This window comes from Penicillium citrinum (genome assembly GCF_028827155.1).
Source record: "Penicillium citrinum strain IBT 23319 chromosome Unknown utg000004l:1.0-2404223.0:1.0-2405248.0, whole genome shotgun sequence".
NCBI lineage: Eukaryota > Fungi > Ascomycota > Eurotiomycetes > Eurotiales > Aspergillaceae > Penicillium > Penicillium citrinum.
Genome location: NW_026622689.1, coordinates 676,228 through 693,203, shown reverse-complemented (window position 1 = coordinate 693,203; position 16,976 = coordinate 676,228). Strand labels below are relative to the sequence as shown.

Below are 16,976 nucleotides of genomic sequence, written 5' to 3'. Positions count from 1 at the left end.
GCAAGCGCCCAGCAACCGCATACGGACTAGGCGGCCGGTGCTCCGCGGCGTCTGAGTGGATACACATGCATGCTCATCACGCCCCAGGCGCCTCTGTCTTCCCAGTTCTCGGGGTCGGTCCATTTGGTGCAAGGAAACGACCGTATCAGCGAGCTCTGTTGGAACCAACACCGCTGAAAGTACTCGAGGACCCATTCCCGATGGTTTGTCTCGAGACGGCCTGAGCGCTCTCTCTCTTTCTCTCCACTGCTGTGCAAGTGGGCATCGATCTGGAAACTCTTCAACTTCTTCAACTCCCTCGGAGACAGTGGGAGACTTCAATTTTTGTCTGGCTCTCGGCCGTAATGGCCGTCAGGTCGCCTATCGCTATTGTTCCGCTGCACGAGACATCCAACCCTTATTCTGGATCGGACCTGATGTCAGCAAGAGCCCCTGCAGAATAATTGGGAGAGCTTCCCTCCGCTCACGCAGATATAGGTCTCTCGATGCACTCTCCGCTCCAAGGAGTGCGACCAGCTCGAGCTATGCAACTCCTGAGCCTGGGTCGATCGACGAAACAGATACATCAGCAAAGACCCCCGCTTTAACTGCGGGGGATGGTGAGGAATCACGCGAAGCAGATCAAAGCGAAGAAAAGGCGATACAAACAATTACTCCTGTCAGCCATGGTCCAGGACTAAAGGTATGTCCGATGAAGGAATTAATATAATGACGGCTCGGGTATTAAATGCGGACAGATCCAAACCTCCCAGAAATATCAACCCAATCTCTCCAGGTCGGACGAGGATGAGCCTCCGCAATCAGTTATACATGCGCCACCCGGATTTGGAGAATTTGTGAGCGTCCTCTTCTTGTCTAGCAATTTAATAACTAGTGGTTCAAATATTTCTTCGGTAGACCATATATCTAACCAATGTTTATCCAGTCGTATCCACGGCACAGATCGCAGGATGATGATGGGGATGATGGTGAAGTTTGCGACGAGGAAGTTTCTTCTTCTTCCTCTATCTCGGACAGTGTTGAACCTATTCGTGTACCACAAAGTTCCAGCAGGGTTAGCAATAGTCCTATTTCGCCTCCTTTGTTGACAACGTCTGTGACGCCCGTCAAGGACTGGGACAGAGCGACTCCTCGGGCCCAAACACGAAATGAATTTGACGAAATAGAACGACGGACACATTCAAGCAGCTTAGAAGGTTATTAGTCCCGTTGTCCAGATTTATGAAGCTGTTCGCTAACTTGGAAACCCAGACATACCCGAAGGTAAACATTATTGCGAATATTTCCAAGGCAAATACCGAGAGCTTTTCTCACAAAACTGACAAATGCTGTAGGGACATTTGGTAATAAAGAAGCTGAAATTAACGCTCTACGGGCAGCCCTGGCTGAATGCTGGACATTATGCAATACGCTCGCCAGTCTAAGTTATATCAATCGACAACGCCTGTTTGAATCTTACGAAAATACCATGCAGGAAGATGCATGGAGATCTTGCTGGAAATTATGTCAAAAACTTTATGATACCCGCGATGACGACTATGCATCACAAGTTAATCCAACTCTTGACCTATGTCGAGACTTCTGTCAAGCGTTGTTTGAAGTTCGAGTCAGCGACAATGATCTAGCTGACTCAGTCTTGCGAGTCAGCTTCGAACTAAATAATCATCTCTATAATACACACGACCGCAATCTCCCTGACGCTTTTCGGGAGCGAACGCTTGATTTCTATATCACCTTGTGTCATCGCCTCATGAAACAGCGAACTCGTTTGACCGAAACAGACTCTCTGCTCAGTGCGTGCTGGACGTTGGCTGAAATGTTATTCAGCATTCGTCAGAGTAAAAGAGAAGGGAAGCGACTGGATGAGGAATTGTTGGGTTCTGCCGTCCAGGCTTGCTGGGAGCTATGCGATATCTTCCGTGAAGGGTGGACCTTACACAGCATGCGCAATTCGGACCGGGGTACTCCTCGGCCCAGTCAAACCACATTTGCTCAGGCGTTTCAACAGGCAACGCAGCAGTCAGAACTCGACTTTATAGATGACGCATCAGCCCAACTAGGGAATCCAGAAACACCAACGACAATTTTCGAAGACACGGCTACCGTTTCTCCGGATGATGCTCCAGTCCCGAACATCCTCGTCCTTGGACATGGAAATGGCCACACTACTCACTCCAAATGGCCTTCCAGCGCATCAAGCATCTCGGAGAAATCTCGGTCATCTGGACAGACAGCCAATTCGGCAAACACAGTGACTACAGTGTCAGAGGACCCCAATTTCACCAGGCTTAAGGTCCTGATTACAAGGGCAGCCATGAATAGTGGATATCAACGCGGTGATACCCAAAACATGTCTTCCTTTGTCAAGTCATTATCTTCTGATTCGTTCGGATCAGCCCCTTGGCAAACATCCTTGTTGAAGAATTATCGGAAATTGGTGGCATACGATCCTGCCTTCAAGACCTGCGGTCCACAGGCTCGTGTCAGTGCCGTTGAAGTGAGTCGTGCATGTCAGGCTATGTTGCAGAGTGGTCAGTATCCCTGGCTTCGTGATCTCTATCGTCTGGTTTTTGGGTTCCATATGGAGGAGGCCATGACTAGGAAAGGTGTAATTATTCAGTCGTAGATAGGAACCTCCCTGGTTTATTTACTGGTGTCTAGGTCTCGGACTTCCTTTTGCTTCAATTGTATATAGAAAGGTCTTGATGACTCATTCGGACGGGCCACTGGAAGATTCGTCAATTCCATGGATCTCATGACTTAGCTATGTTGCGTTGTGTCTGAATCTCGAGTAATCCAACTCTTTGACGCATTTCCATATCACCCAGGGTCGGCTTTGAACCCTGACCTCCAAGTCAGCAGATAAGTTATCTACTATAAGGTCCTAGGAGACAGCAATCAAGCTTCTCTATCAATTCAAATTCTGAGTTCATTTATAAACGTTGCTCGAATTAGTTTGAATGGCTTAATGGAGAATATAAATCCCGAGTACGGCGGGTCACGTTACTTTCTGAACCCTTATTCCGAACAGGCTGCTCTAGACTTTTGAACATCAAAACGCCAAAGATGAGAGGCACTCTTGAGTCTCCGAACACTTTCTTGCAACATAGCTCCCATTCAAGTGTCCAGTTATCGATTTTCAATGGCAATGGAGTCTCTGAACTGGGTTAATTAAAACTTAGCTTCAAATGTTGCCTGTCTGAATTGCCGGGAGAAGCATCTAAAATGCGACGGAAATCCGGCAGGATGTAGCAGATGTCGCGCTTCATCGCTTTCTATCTTCATGTTTCCCGGGGATATAAATTTTCTACGGAAATGATGATACCAAAGAGCGTCACCTGGTCGGTCGATTACTTGGGCTCAGATATATATTTTCAAGACGAAGTCAAACTTTTGAATGGCTATGGAGAAGATGGCTCTAAATACAAAGGGATGTTACGGCCCACGGGGTGGATCATAACGTCCCTATCTAGACTGATCATTCTGTAAACTCAGAAAGACGGGCTCCTAGGCAAGCTTTTGATTATTTGTGAAACATAGATTGTACTGAGCAAAAGAATCAAGTTTTATTGACCACATTGAGAGCTAAAGATATTGGTGGTATTGAATTAAATAGACAGGCACCTAAATCAGCTAGAGTGAACGGGTAGGCGAACCTCCGAAGCGCCGGTGATTATTTTGTTGTCGCCGAGCACATCTTTGAGCAGAGTGAAGAGCCATACATCCAGCCTTTCATTTATCCCGAAAAACATACCGATCACCATATTATTCGCTTCATAGACAAACGACTGAATCACCATTTTCGCAAAACTTCTTTGTGTAGAATTGTACAAATTCAATTATCATTGTTATTTTTAACAAAAAAAGATAATAAAATTTATTTTTCTGATATAATATTTTCTGATTTAGAATTAATTTAATATTGATTTACTATAATTATTTTATAAAATCTATAATAATTTCTATTGATTTTAATTTAAAATTCACAAAATTAAAACTGATAATATTATTATTACACTTTTTTGAAAATATTATTTTTATATAGAATATAGAAAATATTGTAACAATACTAAAATACAAGCTAGCACTTGTTGACCAGATAAGAGAATAATAGAAGAAGAAGAACAGAAGATCAATTCAATCGCTTAGTAGGATATACAAAGAGACTGATTCTTGAAGAATCTTCAAGCAATCAGAATAATACAAGCAAAGTCATTCAATCTTTTCCTTATATATCTTCTTCGAGAAAGAAGCGGTGTTGAATCGGATTCGAAGCGTGAAGATCCGTAGCTTCACCGACAGAGATAAGCTCTATAGCTTCACCGTATCATTCTTCAGATCCTTTGTCAGAGATCCAGTGACAAAATTGAGAATACTTTATAAATCTATTAACAATAATAAAAATAATATTAATTGTTTTTTTTTTGATAATCTATCTTGAATAATTCTATAATAAAATCTATTATCAATTTTGCAAAAGATTTTTGAGAAACAGAAAATAATTGTAATTATCTATAAAATCAATACTATAAAATTTTGATTCTTTGACAAATTATATATAATACAATATAATTCTATATTTTATTCTGAAATTTTTTCTAGTAATATTTTTATTGAAATAGTTTAATTATATAAATTCTTCTGAAATAATTTATTAAAAAATTATTATAATAGATCTAAATCAATTTGGATTATAGATTGCCAATAATAGAAATATATAATCTATTAATATAATAAAATAATTCTTTTGGATTTATATTTTAATATTTTTTTTTATATTTGTTCTTTGATAATATAGTTTTTTATTTGCAAATTATAATATTTTCAAACTATAATTGAACAACAAAATTTTTTAGTTTTTCTGAAGTTTTTTTATATAAAATATTTTTGACTACTATTGCAGTCAATATAATTCTAGAAAGTACAAATTGAATACAATTTAATTTTTTATAGATAATTATATTATTTTTCTGATCTAGATTTTCTATAATAACTATTCTATAAGAATCTATAGATATACTATTAATTTCTATACTCTAAAATATATCTAATTTATAAAAGATTTGAATATTCTTTATATTAATATTATTTCTAATCCGATTTTTATCAAAACTAGTTCAAGAGTAATCTATATAATCAATAATATTATTTCTGTTATCTATATTTTGTATCTGATTTGTATAGAAAATATATTTTATATATACAATATTCTTATAGACTGAATTATTGAACAAACTATTAATAAAATAAATTGTAACAGATCAGAATCCAATATAGGATCATATATATTATATAATCTTATCGTTGTGTTTATCTTTTATTCTATATACTGTCGGAACAGAACAATATAGCACCGAAGCTATACTATATCCAAATCACATCAGCTATATATTTATATTTCTTCAAATTTGACAATAACAATTTGCAGACAATATTTTGTTGAAATTAAATCTGATTTTAGTCCTTTATATTTGTCAAACTTTCTTCTGTGACAAGAAAAATTTGGTCGAAGTAAAATCAATAGAAATTCTTTTAGTTGAGAGATATAATATAATTTCTATTTGGATAAAAGAGATATTAGTAGAAGATCTTTCTGCGGAAAGATTAGCAACAGAAATCTTTCTGGAAAGAAAATATCAATAGATATAAAACAGATAAAAGATCTACAATAGACAAAAGATCTTTGCTTTAAAGTATAAGCTCTTATCTCTGAAGTCCAGTATAAGATCTTTTGTCTGTTTAGAGATATATATAGATATAATAGAATATCAATTCAACTATAAAATAGTATTAAGATATAATAGCTATTTTATCAAAACAATCTATATATATATATAAATAGATTCTAGAATCAACAATTAGATTTCTACAAAAGTAAAACAGAAAAAATCTTAAAAACAATTACTACTAGATTACAAATATAATAATAATAGAATCGATAAGTTTCTCTATATAAATTCAGATACTGTTATAGCAGATAGTACAGATTCAGATTATACAAAATAAGAAAAGAGAGCAATACTATCAATAGAATACTATTCAGAAAAAAAAATATATTATTTTGAAACAATATTAGAATATCAAATTTTGCTAACTAAAACAATAATTCTGATAAACAAAAAATAGACTATATTAGTATAATCAGCAGTTAAATCTATTCTGAATTCTTTACAAATCAAAACTATCTATCAATTAAAATTATAACTATCTGATCCCAAACTATTTGAAAAGAATACAAATAACTGATCAATCTGATATATTTTAATAGAGAACAAATTTAGTATAGATAGTGAAAATATTGGTTTTCTATAGAATCAATTTATATATATGTTTTTGAGATTGGAGAAACTAATATAGAAGAATATCAGAACTTTTATAAAACTCTATCAAAATATAGACAAACTGCAAATACTGCTCAATTATTTTGAAAATATATATAAAGATCCGAATATCAAAATATATACAACAAAATAATTCTATTAGATCTGACAATCAAAGAATATAAATTTTGCTAGATTTCTTTTTGTAACGATACTAAGGTACAAGCTAGCACTTGTTGACTAGGTGAGAGGATAATTCTGAATATTATATTATATATATTATATAATACTATACTATACTATATCGGCTATAGTATTCACTGCAACTACCGATAGTGATATCATTAATTGCCACTATGTGGCAATTCAGGTCAAATGACCATTCTATTCACTATCATCAAATTAACATAAATAGGGCCATCACCCCAGCCTAGATAATTAGAACGATCTTCTCTATTTTATTTCAATCTTAACAATTTGAAAATTTCCTATTTGGGACTACTCCCCTCTGCTATTAAGACTATTAGTCATCCCTACTACTAGTCTTCACAATAATGGAAGAAGAAGAACAGGAGATCAATTCAATCACTTAGTAGGATGTACAGAGAGACTGATTCTTGAAGAATCTTCAAGCAATCAGGATAATACAAGCAAAGTCATTCAACCTTTTCCTCACGTGCCTTTTCGAGAAAGAAGCGGTGTCGAATCGGGTTCGAAGCGTGAAGATCAGTAGCTTCACCGAAAGAGGTAAGCTCTATAGCTTCACCGTATCATCCTTCAGATCCATTGTCAGGGATCCCGTGACAGAATAGAATAGATATTTGATCTGAATTGCCACATAGTGACAATTAATGATATCACTATCGGTAGTTGTAGTAAATACTATAGCCGATATACTATAGTATAGTATTATATAATATAGTATGATATAATATTGAGAGATCCAAACAAAGAAATAGATTTTTTTGATATTTTTTCTCTATAATTCTTATCTATAATTTTTAATTTTTTTAATTCTATTAATTCTGATAGTTTTTTTATTATTTTTTTTCTCAGAAACCTTGACTATATTGACTATCATTCTGATTTTTATTACTATTGTTGTTCTAGCTGTTTTAGTTTCAGCTATTTTAGTTTCAGCTGCTACTGCTGTTTCTGCTGTGTCTAGTTTCTTTAGCAATGTTAAGAATATTGCAAATTGTATAAAAGACTGAGATTATACTAGAGAAAGAAACAGAAACGGTAATAGAATAGATAATAAAAATATAGAATCTAGTAGAAATTTTGATTTTAGAAATATAATCAATATAATTTTTATTTTTTATTTTTTTGTAATTAAATTTTCTATATTTTTTATATTTTGTATAAAATATATTATTAAAATTATATTCTATATTCCTATAGATATTGTTCTGATTATTAAATATAATTGAAACTCTATAAATTTGATGATTTATTTTTTCTGTAAAAAAATTATAAAATTTTTTAAAAGTTAATTTGATATTAATTTTATATAATTACTTTATAAAATCTATAGTAATTTTTATTAATTTTTATTTGAATTTATAAAATTAAGATTGACAAATTATTATTATAGTTTCTAAAAATATTTTTTCTATATAGAATATAGAAAATAAAAATATAATTATATTAGAATTTTTTTATTTTCTGATATGGTTTTGCAAAATAATTTTGATTTATTTTTTTGTATATAATTTATATTTCATTATCCGAAATATTTTTAATATTATAATTAATTATATTATATTTATTATTAAATTGTCACAGGAACCTGTGTCAAATATACTTGTGCGCTACCTATACCTTATATATATGTAGTTTGGGAATATCGAAGCTCTCGCTTCGATATTGTGGTCTCTTTTGGCCGAGTGGTAATCTATAAACCCAAACAATAGAACCTACCCGTTACATAAATATTTTTTAAAAGAAATTAAATACTGAAATTCTTTTTGAATATTTCAATAATTTTTTATAATTTTAGATTAATAATATTATATCACAGGGATTGGAATATATAATATTTCAAATATTCAATATCAATCTGAAATCTAAATTCTTTTGAATTATCTATATATAGAAATCTATCCAAATTCTTCTGTATATAAAGTTATATATATTTCAGAATTTTTGAATTCTTCAAGGATCAGTTTATATATTAAATAATTCTATTTGATTTCTATTACCGAGTATTTTTATTTAATTATAGATCTCTAATCTGATAATTTAATAATTATTACAATTCTAATTCTTTTATTGATTATTCAAAATTTGAAAATAGTATTTTTTATATATTAAATTTCTATATTTTTTGTGATAGTATCTATTCTGAATTTGCTATATTTTTTTCTAATTTCTGACAATCCAAAGATTGAATTGATTTTGGATTAGTCTGGAAGTCCTATTAAATATATAAATTATAGGAATTATAAATAAATTTTGAAATAAAAAAATAGAGAATTGAATATTTTAAAATTTTTTCATAATTTGTATTTTGAAAAATTTATTGTTCAAATTTCTAAAATCTATATAAAACATTTATTCAATAGTTTATTTGTGAATTATAGATAAATTGAAATTAAAAAATATAAAAAAATAAAATTTTTTATTAAAATTAAATATCTTAATATATTAATTATAAAAATCATTTGATTATTAAGAAAATATTTTGAAAATAATAGTAATAAATATCTAAATAGTTAAAGATATTTCAAGAAATATATATTTATTTTAATATATAATAAATATATTTTTTAAAAAATTAATAATAAAATAAAATATTATTTATTTTCTGTAACAGTATTAAGGTACAAGCTAGCACTTGTTGACTAGATAAAAGGATAATGGAAGAAGAAGAACAGAAAATCAATTCAATCATTTAGTAGAATATACAAAAAGACTGATTCTTGAAGAATCTTCAAGCAATCAGAATAATACAAGCAAATTATTCAATCTTTTTCTTATATATCTTTTTCGAGAAAGAAGCAGTGTTGAATTGGATACAAAGTATAAAGATCAGTAGCTTCACTAAAAGAGATAAGTTCTATAGCTTTACTGTATTATTTCTTAGATCCTTTGTCAGAGATTCTATGACAACTATTCTCTCTTTCTTCGAGAGTCTGGCCTCAGATATATCTATAAATACTTCAAAGAATGGTATAGAAGTATAAATAAATTCTTTGTTTCAGATTTGTCTTTTTTATTATATATAAACAAAATAGATCTATGTTGGCTTTGTAGCAAAAACTCAAAGAGATCTTTTCTTTAAAGAGACAATAGATATAAAAAACCAGCAAAAAACCGGTGCTTCCGTAAAATATTGCTTGAAAAATATTCAGTCTCGATTCTTATAACAAAGTATATTCGGTTTGTGTTGAGATTGTTATATCTATATCTGTGTCTCCGACAATACTTCGCCGACAGACAGCTGTGTCAGCAGCAGTTTCTGGATCGGCTTCTGTAACTTATTCAACTACAGAGACTGCAGCAGCAGCGCCAGCAACAATTTCTGTTTCAGTAATTGCAGTATCCAGTCGTATTTCAACAGCTTTTACAATAGCTGCCGGTCCGTCTTGTACTCATAGCAGATATATATAGAAGACAAATCCAGGATAAATCTCTACCACTGAGAAGAAACATCAAAAAAAGAGAGAGTAGACAAAACAATGGAAAATTGTCTATAGTAAACAACAAATGGCCGCTATTTCGATAGGGAGTGGAGATAGAGATAGAGATAGTAGTGGTAATAGCAGTAATAACAATAGTAGTGCCAATAATGGCGGTAGTTATAGTAATAGTGATGGAAACATTTTGAATACAAATAGCAGTAGTAACGCAGATAATCAAAATCTGGTTGTATCATAAAACAAATATTTATTTTGTCTTCAATATTTTAACAGAGAGATTATTCAATATAAGACAAATAGTTCTGACAACTATATATTTTGTATCAACTGTTATTTTGATACAGTTAATTCTAAATATTATTATATCTGTCGGAATAAAAATAAGAATAGTATTTGCAAATCAATATATCTTTGATCTTGGTTTGTAGTTGTTTTGCAGACTAATAGATTCTAGATATCTGCTATAATAATAAGGAATACTAAAATATTTGTTGATATCTTAGATTGAACTGCTCAAATTCAGATAGCAGATTATACTGAGCTATCTGATGATTAAATTTTTGGCCATAACAGTATTCAGATTGATTGGACTATATCTTGCGTTCAACAGATAGTATACTATTTATATATATTGGCTTCCTTGTTTTATTATATAATTCGATAGTATTATACCCAATTTGGATTTATAGTTGATACTATCAATAAAATAGAAAAGAGTTGATACTATTTCGCCGAGATCTTGCAGAGAAAATAGATTCTTATCTAATATTCTAATTCTCTCTTTGTTGATTTTTTATACTATTTACAGTACAAGAATTCTGGATACAATTTATAGCAAACAGCTGTTCAAAACTTTTTCAGATCAATAGCAGATAGACTAGATTCCAGCAAGATTAGATATATTGATAGTATATTGAAGCTGATAAATAATTTTTGTGGATTATAGTAGAATCAGTTTATAATCAATTCCAATTTATTCTTTTTTTGCAAAGAGATTGTCTTGATTATATAGATATTGAAACAGATAAAATATATATAATTATATAATTGAGAATTCCGGATAGAGATAAATAATTGTATTTTTCTATTTGAAAAGATATATATATCTTTCTTATAGAATAGTGATATCTTTTGTTTATATCTCAGTCTCTTCTTTTATATTCTTTTTTTCGCATTCTTGCTCTTTTCTTCTATCTGTTATCTATTTTATTTTATCTCTATTTCTACTATTATGGCCCAATATAGTTCTGAACAGACTCAGAAAAGTGTCTCTTCTTTGTCAAAGATTTTAATCTATTGATATAGCTATTCTGATATAGAATTTCCAGAACAAGAATCTAGATCAACAATTTCTGTTCACTCTTCTGGTACTGATAAATCTTCTTGAGGCTTGTACTTTATATCTATCAATTATATTTAAATTGATATCGACTCTGTTGTTTCTGTTTCTCCAGTTCAAGATAAGAATACCAATTTGTTTCAGTTTGCTCAAGAAATATTATCTGGTCTTCTTTTTACTTCGGATTCTGGAGAGAGCTTCTCAATTCCGGTAGAAGATTTCTATATCAATCTATTCTGTATTGCTAATTTTGTTGTATTGTATAGATTTCTCAGATTTTATCTTTGTCTTAAGTAAATCTCTATACCGAAATATCTTCAGTTCCAGTTTCTCTAGATTGGCGGCCAACAAATATTGCCAAGATTTGCAATACTTGTTTGACTTTATAGATCAGTAGTCTCTTAAAAAAGAACAAATCAAATATTGCTTTTCTTTGTTCTGATTGCTATATAAATCGCGGCTATTTGAAATGCGATAAATATATAAAGAATTGTTTGATATATTGGCTGTTGTCTACAACTATTCATAGAGATATATATGATTGCAATTGTCTATTGGAATGAGCTCAGATTGTTCTCGAATCTTTATTATCTCTAATTTATCACCGAAATTGTACCGAATAGTTTTGCAAGATAATGATTGTATTTTTAGAGAATCTTAGAATTCTCTATTTGGACTACTGCTCCAAAATAAAAAAGATAGATTCTATTGTATATATTTTGTTTATCGAGAATCACTTATAGATATTGCCGCAGAATAATTGAAATCCAATTGGGAACAATCTCTGAGATATTCAAGAAAAGTGACACTATTATTATCAATATTTTTGCTATATTATAGAAGACAAAGAATATACTAATTGAATAGAAATCAAATATAATTTTGTTGAGACTGTCAGAATTTTGTTGCATTGTTATTATATAGATATTCAAGATTATCTGCTGAACTGATATATTGTATTCTAGATATATTCTCTTTGTACCCTTTTTGGAATCGAGTTGTTTAGATAATTGTTTTTCTTTTGTTCTTTTGTTTCTAATAGATACAAATAGTATTATGGATATTGTCTATATAAATCTCTGATTTCTATATATTGTATTTGGAAGATCATTCTTTCTATTTGATATAGAAATAGAATTCTTTCTGTATTTGTTTTTTATCTTGAATTTCTTTGATCTTCTATTCTTTGTTCTTATCTAGATCTGATAATAATAATAATTTATTTGTTTTTTATTTTATATTCTATTTATCTAGAAGAGAGATAAAGAATATATTATACAATCTTTTATATTTGTCTAATAGCTATAGATAATATATTTGCAATCCGATTCGCTCTCGGATTCGAAATAGATCAATCTATTGAAATAGAAGTTTTTTTGTCTGATCTTTGAAATACAAATTCTTGGTAGATAGTTTGACCAATTTATTTTTCTGGAATTCTCTTGGAATATATCTTTTATTATAATATTTCTGATACTACTCTTGAGTTTCTTATATTATTTTCTGGGTCTTTTTGTATATAATTTGTAGTCATAATAGCTATAATTCTACTGAAAATATTTCTGTTTTCTTGCTATTTTTGCAGAATTGGAAATTCGGATTAATATTTATAAGAGTTCGAAATAGAGTTTTTTGAATTGTTTGATTTACTATATTATTGTATATAAATTGAACTATTTTAAGAAATCAAATTCAATTTGTATACTATTTGTCTATAAAGTAATATAGATAATTTTCCAAAACTTGATTTATTTATTTAGTCTATCTATTTGTCTGCAGATAGAAAGTAGTTGAATATTGGAGTTTAATTTTTGAATAATAGTATAGCTCTGATCAGAATTCACTGATAAAAACAGATTCTCAATCTAATACAATTCTATCTGGATTTCTATATTCTAATTCAATTTAATTATAAAACAATTCTGCAAATTCAGCAATATTGATTATAGTAGATACAAAAATAAATTGAGAATATTTTGTGAATCTATCAATAATAATAAAAATAGTATCAACTATTTTCTCTTGATAATCTATCTCGGATAATTCTGTAATAAAATCTATTGTCAATTCTGCAAAAGATTTTTGAGAAACAGAGAATAATTGCAACTATCTATAAAACCGATATTGTAAAATTTTGACTTCTTGACAAATTGTATATAATACAATATAGTCTTATATTTTATTCTGAAATTCTTTTCAATAATATTTCTGTTGAAGCAGTTCAATTGTATAAACTCTTCCGAAATAATCTACTAAAGAATTATTATAACAGATCTAAATCAATCTAGATTGTAGATTGCCAGCAATAAAAATATATAATCTATCAATATAGCAGAGTAATTCTTTTGGATTTATACTCCAATATTTTTCTTTATATTTGCTCTTCAATAATACAATCTTTTGCTCACAAATTATAATATCTTTAAGCTATAATCGAATAACAAAATCTTCTAGCTCTTCTAAAATTCTTTTATATAAGATATCTTTGACTGCTGTTGCAGTTAATACAATTCTAGAAAGCACAAATTGAATACAACTCAATTTCTTGTAGATAATTATATTATTTCTTTGATCTAGATTTTCTACAACAATCACTCTATAAAGATCTATAGATATATTATTAAATTTTGTACTCTAAAATATATCTAATTCACAAAAAATTCGAGTGCTCTCTGTATCGATACTGTTCCCAGTCCAATTTCTATCAGAATCAGTTCAAGAATAATCTATATAATCAATGATATTATCTCTATTATCTATATTTTGTATCCGATTTGTATAGAAAATATATTCTATATATACAATATTTTTATAGACCAGATTGTTGAATAAGCTACTAGTAGAATAAATATTTATACTCTGCAATTCTCTGCAGATCAATATTTTAGTTCTTGCTGAATATAAAATATTCTCTCTATATTCTTTCTTAAATAATCTATCAACTGCAAATAACTCTTGAATAGTTATTATTGTTTCGGATCCGAACTGATTATAAAATAATTTCAATATTTTCTTATTTTCTTAACAAAAGAGAATTTCTCGACTCTAAGAGTTTGAGACAATCTATTAGCAGAATTTATTTTATCTGACTGATACAAAATAACAAAATCAAACAAAATCAAATATAGATACTATCTGATCTATCTTCTATTAATCTTGGACTGCTGTATAAACAATTTCAGATTGTTATAATCAGAAAGAATCTCAATACAATATCTATTTTTTTCAAGATATTGTTGTCAGTATTTAAAGGACTATACAATAGTATATAGCTCTTGATCCGAAATAATATAATTATACTCTGCAGATATAAACTTTTTCGACCAGAATACAATTGAATATTATATCTCTTTATACAATTGGAATAATATTTCTGCTATACCAAATCCGGAGATATCTGTCTTTATACAAATAGATTTTATAGAATCAAAGAATTGCAGCAGTAGTGCTTTTATAAATATTTTGAGTAGAATACAAAATACTTTTGTCTCTCTTTTATTTAGTTATACAGATTCTGATTTCTTTCTATTTTTACTCTTTTTCAAAAATTCAGTGAGAGATAAAATAATAAGTGAATAATCTTGAATAAATCGCCGATAACAATTATAGAAGTCCAGAAATATCTGTATATTGTAGTAGATTTGAGATAGTTTCTATCTCGAAATAGTCTCAATTTATTGTTAATTTATAGCTATTTTTTGTCGATCCACAATAAATCCAAGAAATTCAATCTCAGATTGATAGAATATATATTTAGCAGACTGTAACGGTACTAAGGTACAAGCTAGCACTTGTTGACTAGGTGAGGGGATAATGGAAGAAGAAGAACAGGAGATCAATTCAATCACTTAGTAGGATATACAAAGAGACTGATTCTTGAAGAATCTTCAAGCAATCAGGATAACACAAGCAAAGTCATTCAACCTTTTCCTCACGTGCCTTCTTCGAGAAAGAAGCGGTGTCGAATCGGGTACGAAGCATGAAGATCAGTAGCTTCACCGAAAGAGGTAAGTTCTATAGCTTCACCGTATCATCCCTCAGATCCTTTGTCAGGGATCCTGTGACACAGACTTTGCAAAAAATTGAGTCTCTTATAGTTTTTCAAGTATCTTTCAAAGATAAATTGTATACTTTTTGCAGATTCTTAAAAAGATCAATATATTATTTAGATATATAATACAAATAGTGTCTAGTAATTCTACAAATACTGTATAGATATAGCTCTGAAACATTATTGGAGTATTGGTAAGATCAAATAATATAACTATATATTTATAATACCTATAATAGATGCAAAATACGGTCTTCTATTCTTTGCCCTTATTGATCCTGATACAATAATATATATTCTAAATATCTATTTTACTAAAGAATTTAGTATCCGATAGACGGTCAAGAATCTCTGAAATAAGAAATAAAGAATATCTGTTTTTAATAGAAATCTTGTTCAATCCTCGGTAATCAATATACAATCGAAAATCTCTGTCTTTCTTGGGAACAAACAAAATAGAAATTCTAGCAGAACTTATAAAGAATTTGATTTAATCATTCTTCAGATTCTTATCAAGATATTCTTGTAGAATCTTCAACTCTGTCTGTAAAAAAAGAATATATAGATCTATAAAAAGATATAGTATTCTCTTAAAGCTCAATCTTATAGTCTGTCTTCTTTCTAAATAGTATAATCTATAAATTCTGTATTTGGAATATATTTTTGTACTCCACAAATTCTGGAGAAACTCAATCTTGATTTGTTATTGAATTATATTTGTTCTCGCCAAGAAATATTGGATTATCTTCAGAGAGCTGAAGGATTATATATATATAGATTCTTTTTCTGCAGTTTTTATCAAATTGATATATTATAAATATCTTTATCTTGGACAATTCACTCTCAAATTATCAACAATTCTGTTATAGAACTAATATAATATAATAGTCTGTTAAGATTGTATTAAATAAAAATACTAGAGATCTATCAAGTCTCGGATCTCTATCAATTGCAATATAGAATTGTTTTATAATCTTTTTAGTATCTCTCAAATCTCTGAAAACAATAAGAACAGTCCAAATACTATAGATAGATATTTGTTTGTTTTTAATAGCTTCAAAAATAGATACTGTGAATTCTATTTTCTGAAGCTGATATTTTCTTGCGAATTCAATACTAATTAAGTCAATCTCTATATATATATCTAGATCTATATATATCTCAATATTATTTTCAATATAGATCGGAATATAAATTTGTATAACTATTTCTATTTAAAAATATAAGTCTAAATCCGCAGGATCTATTCTGACTCTTTGTCTTTTCTCTATTGATTTGTAATTGAATTATTCTTTATTTGTTGGATTTTTGAGATTTGCTGAGTTTTAGAATATTCTAAATATATATAATCTTTTTGTCTATAATTATAGTATTCAATATTGGAGAATCTTTTTTTAGAGTCTGAAAACAGATAGTTATCACAAAAGAGATTTGAATCTACTTTGTGGTCAATTCTTTGTTGTTTTGAAGAATAGAATAAATTATTGTCTTTTTGATTTGATTGATTTGAGAAATATTTCAGTTGATTGCAGTCCCGAAAGCAATTAAAATGATTGTTATTGTTTTTTCTATTATATTTGTATTTCAGATATTGTCTTTTTTTGTTTATAAAGCACCAATAT

At 29.5% G+C, this 16,976-nt stretch overlaps 1 protein-coding gene across 1 annotated transcript; it reads left to right on the top strand.

Moving 5' to 3' along the window:
- Window positions 1-344: 344 nt before the first annotated feature.
- N7469_005195 (uncharacterized protein) lies at window positions 345-2,626 on the top strand (the record flags this gene model as incomplete). The annotated part of the gene is made up of 4 exons (XM_056644115.1): window positions 345-418; window positions 478-682; window positions 926-1,196; window positions 1,335-2,626. The coding sequence occupies 4 exons, from the start codon at window positions 345-347 to the stop codon at window positions 2,624-2,626; spliced, it is 1,842 nt and encodes a 613-aa protein (XP_056500929.1).
- Window positions 2,627-16,976: the final 14,350 nt, after the last annotated feature.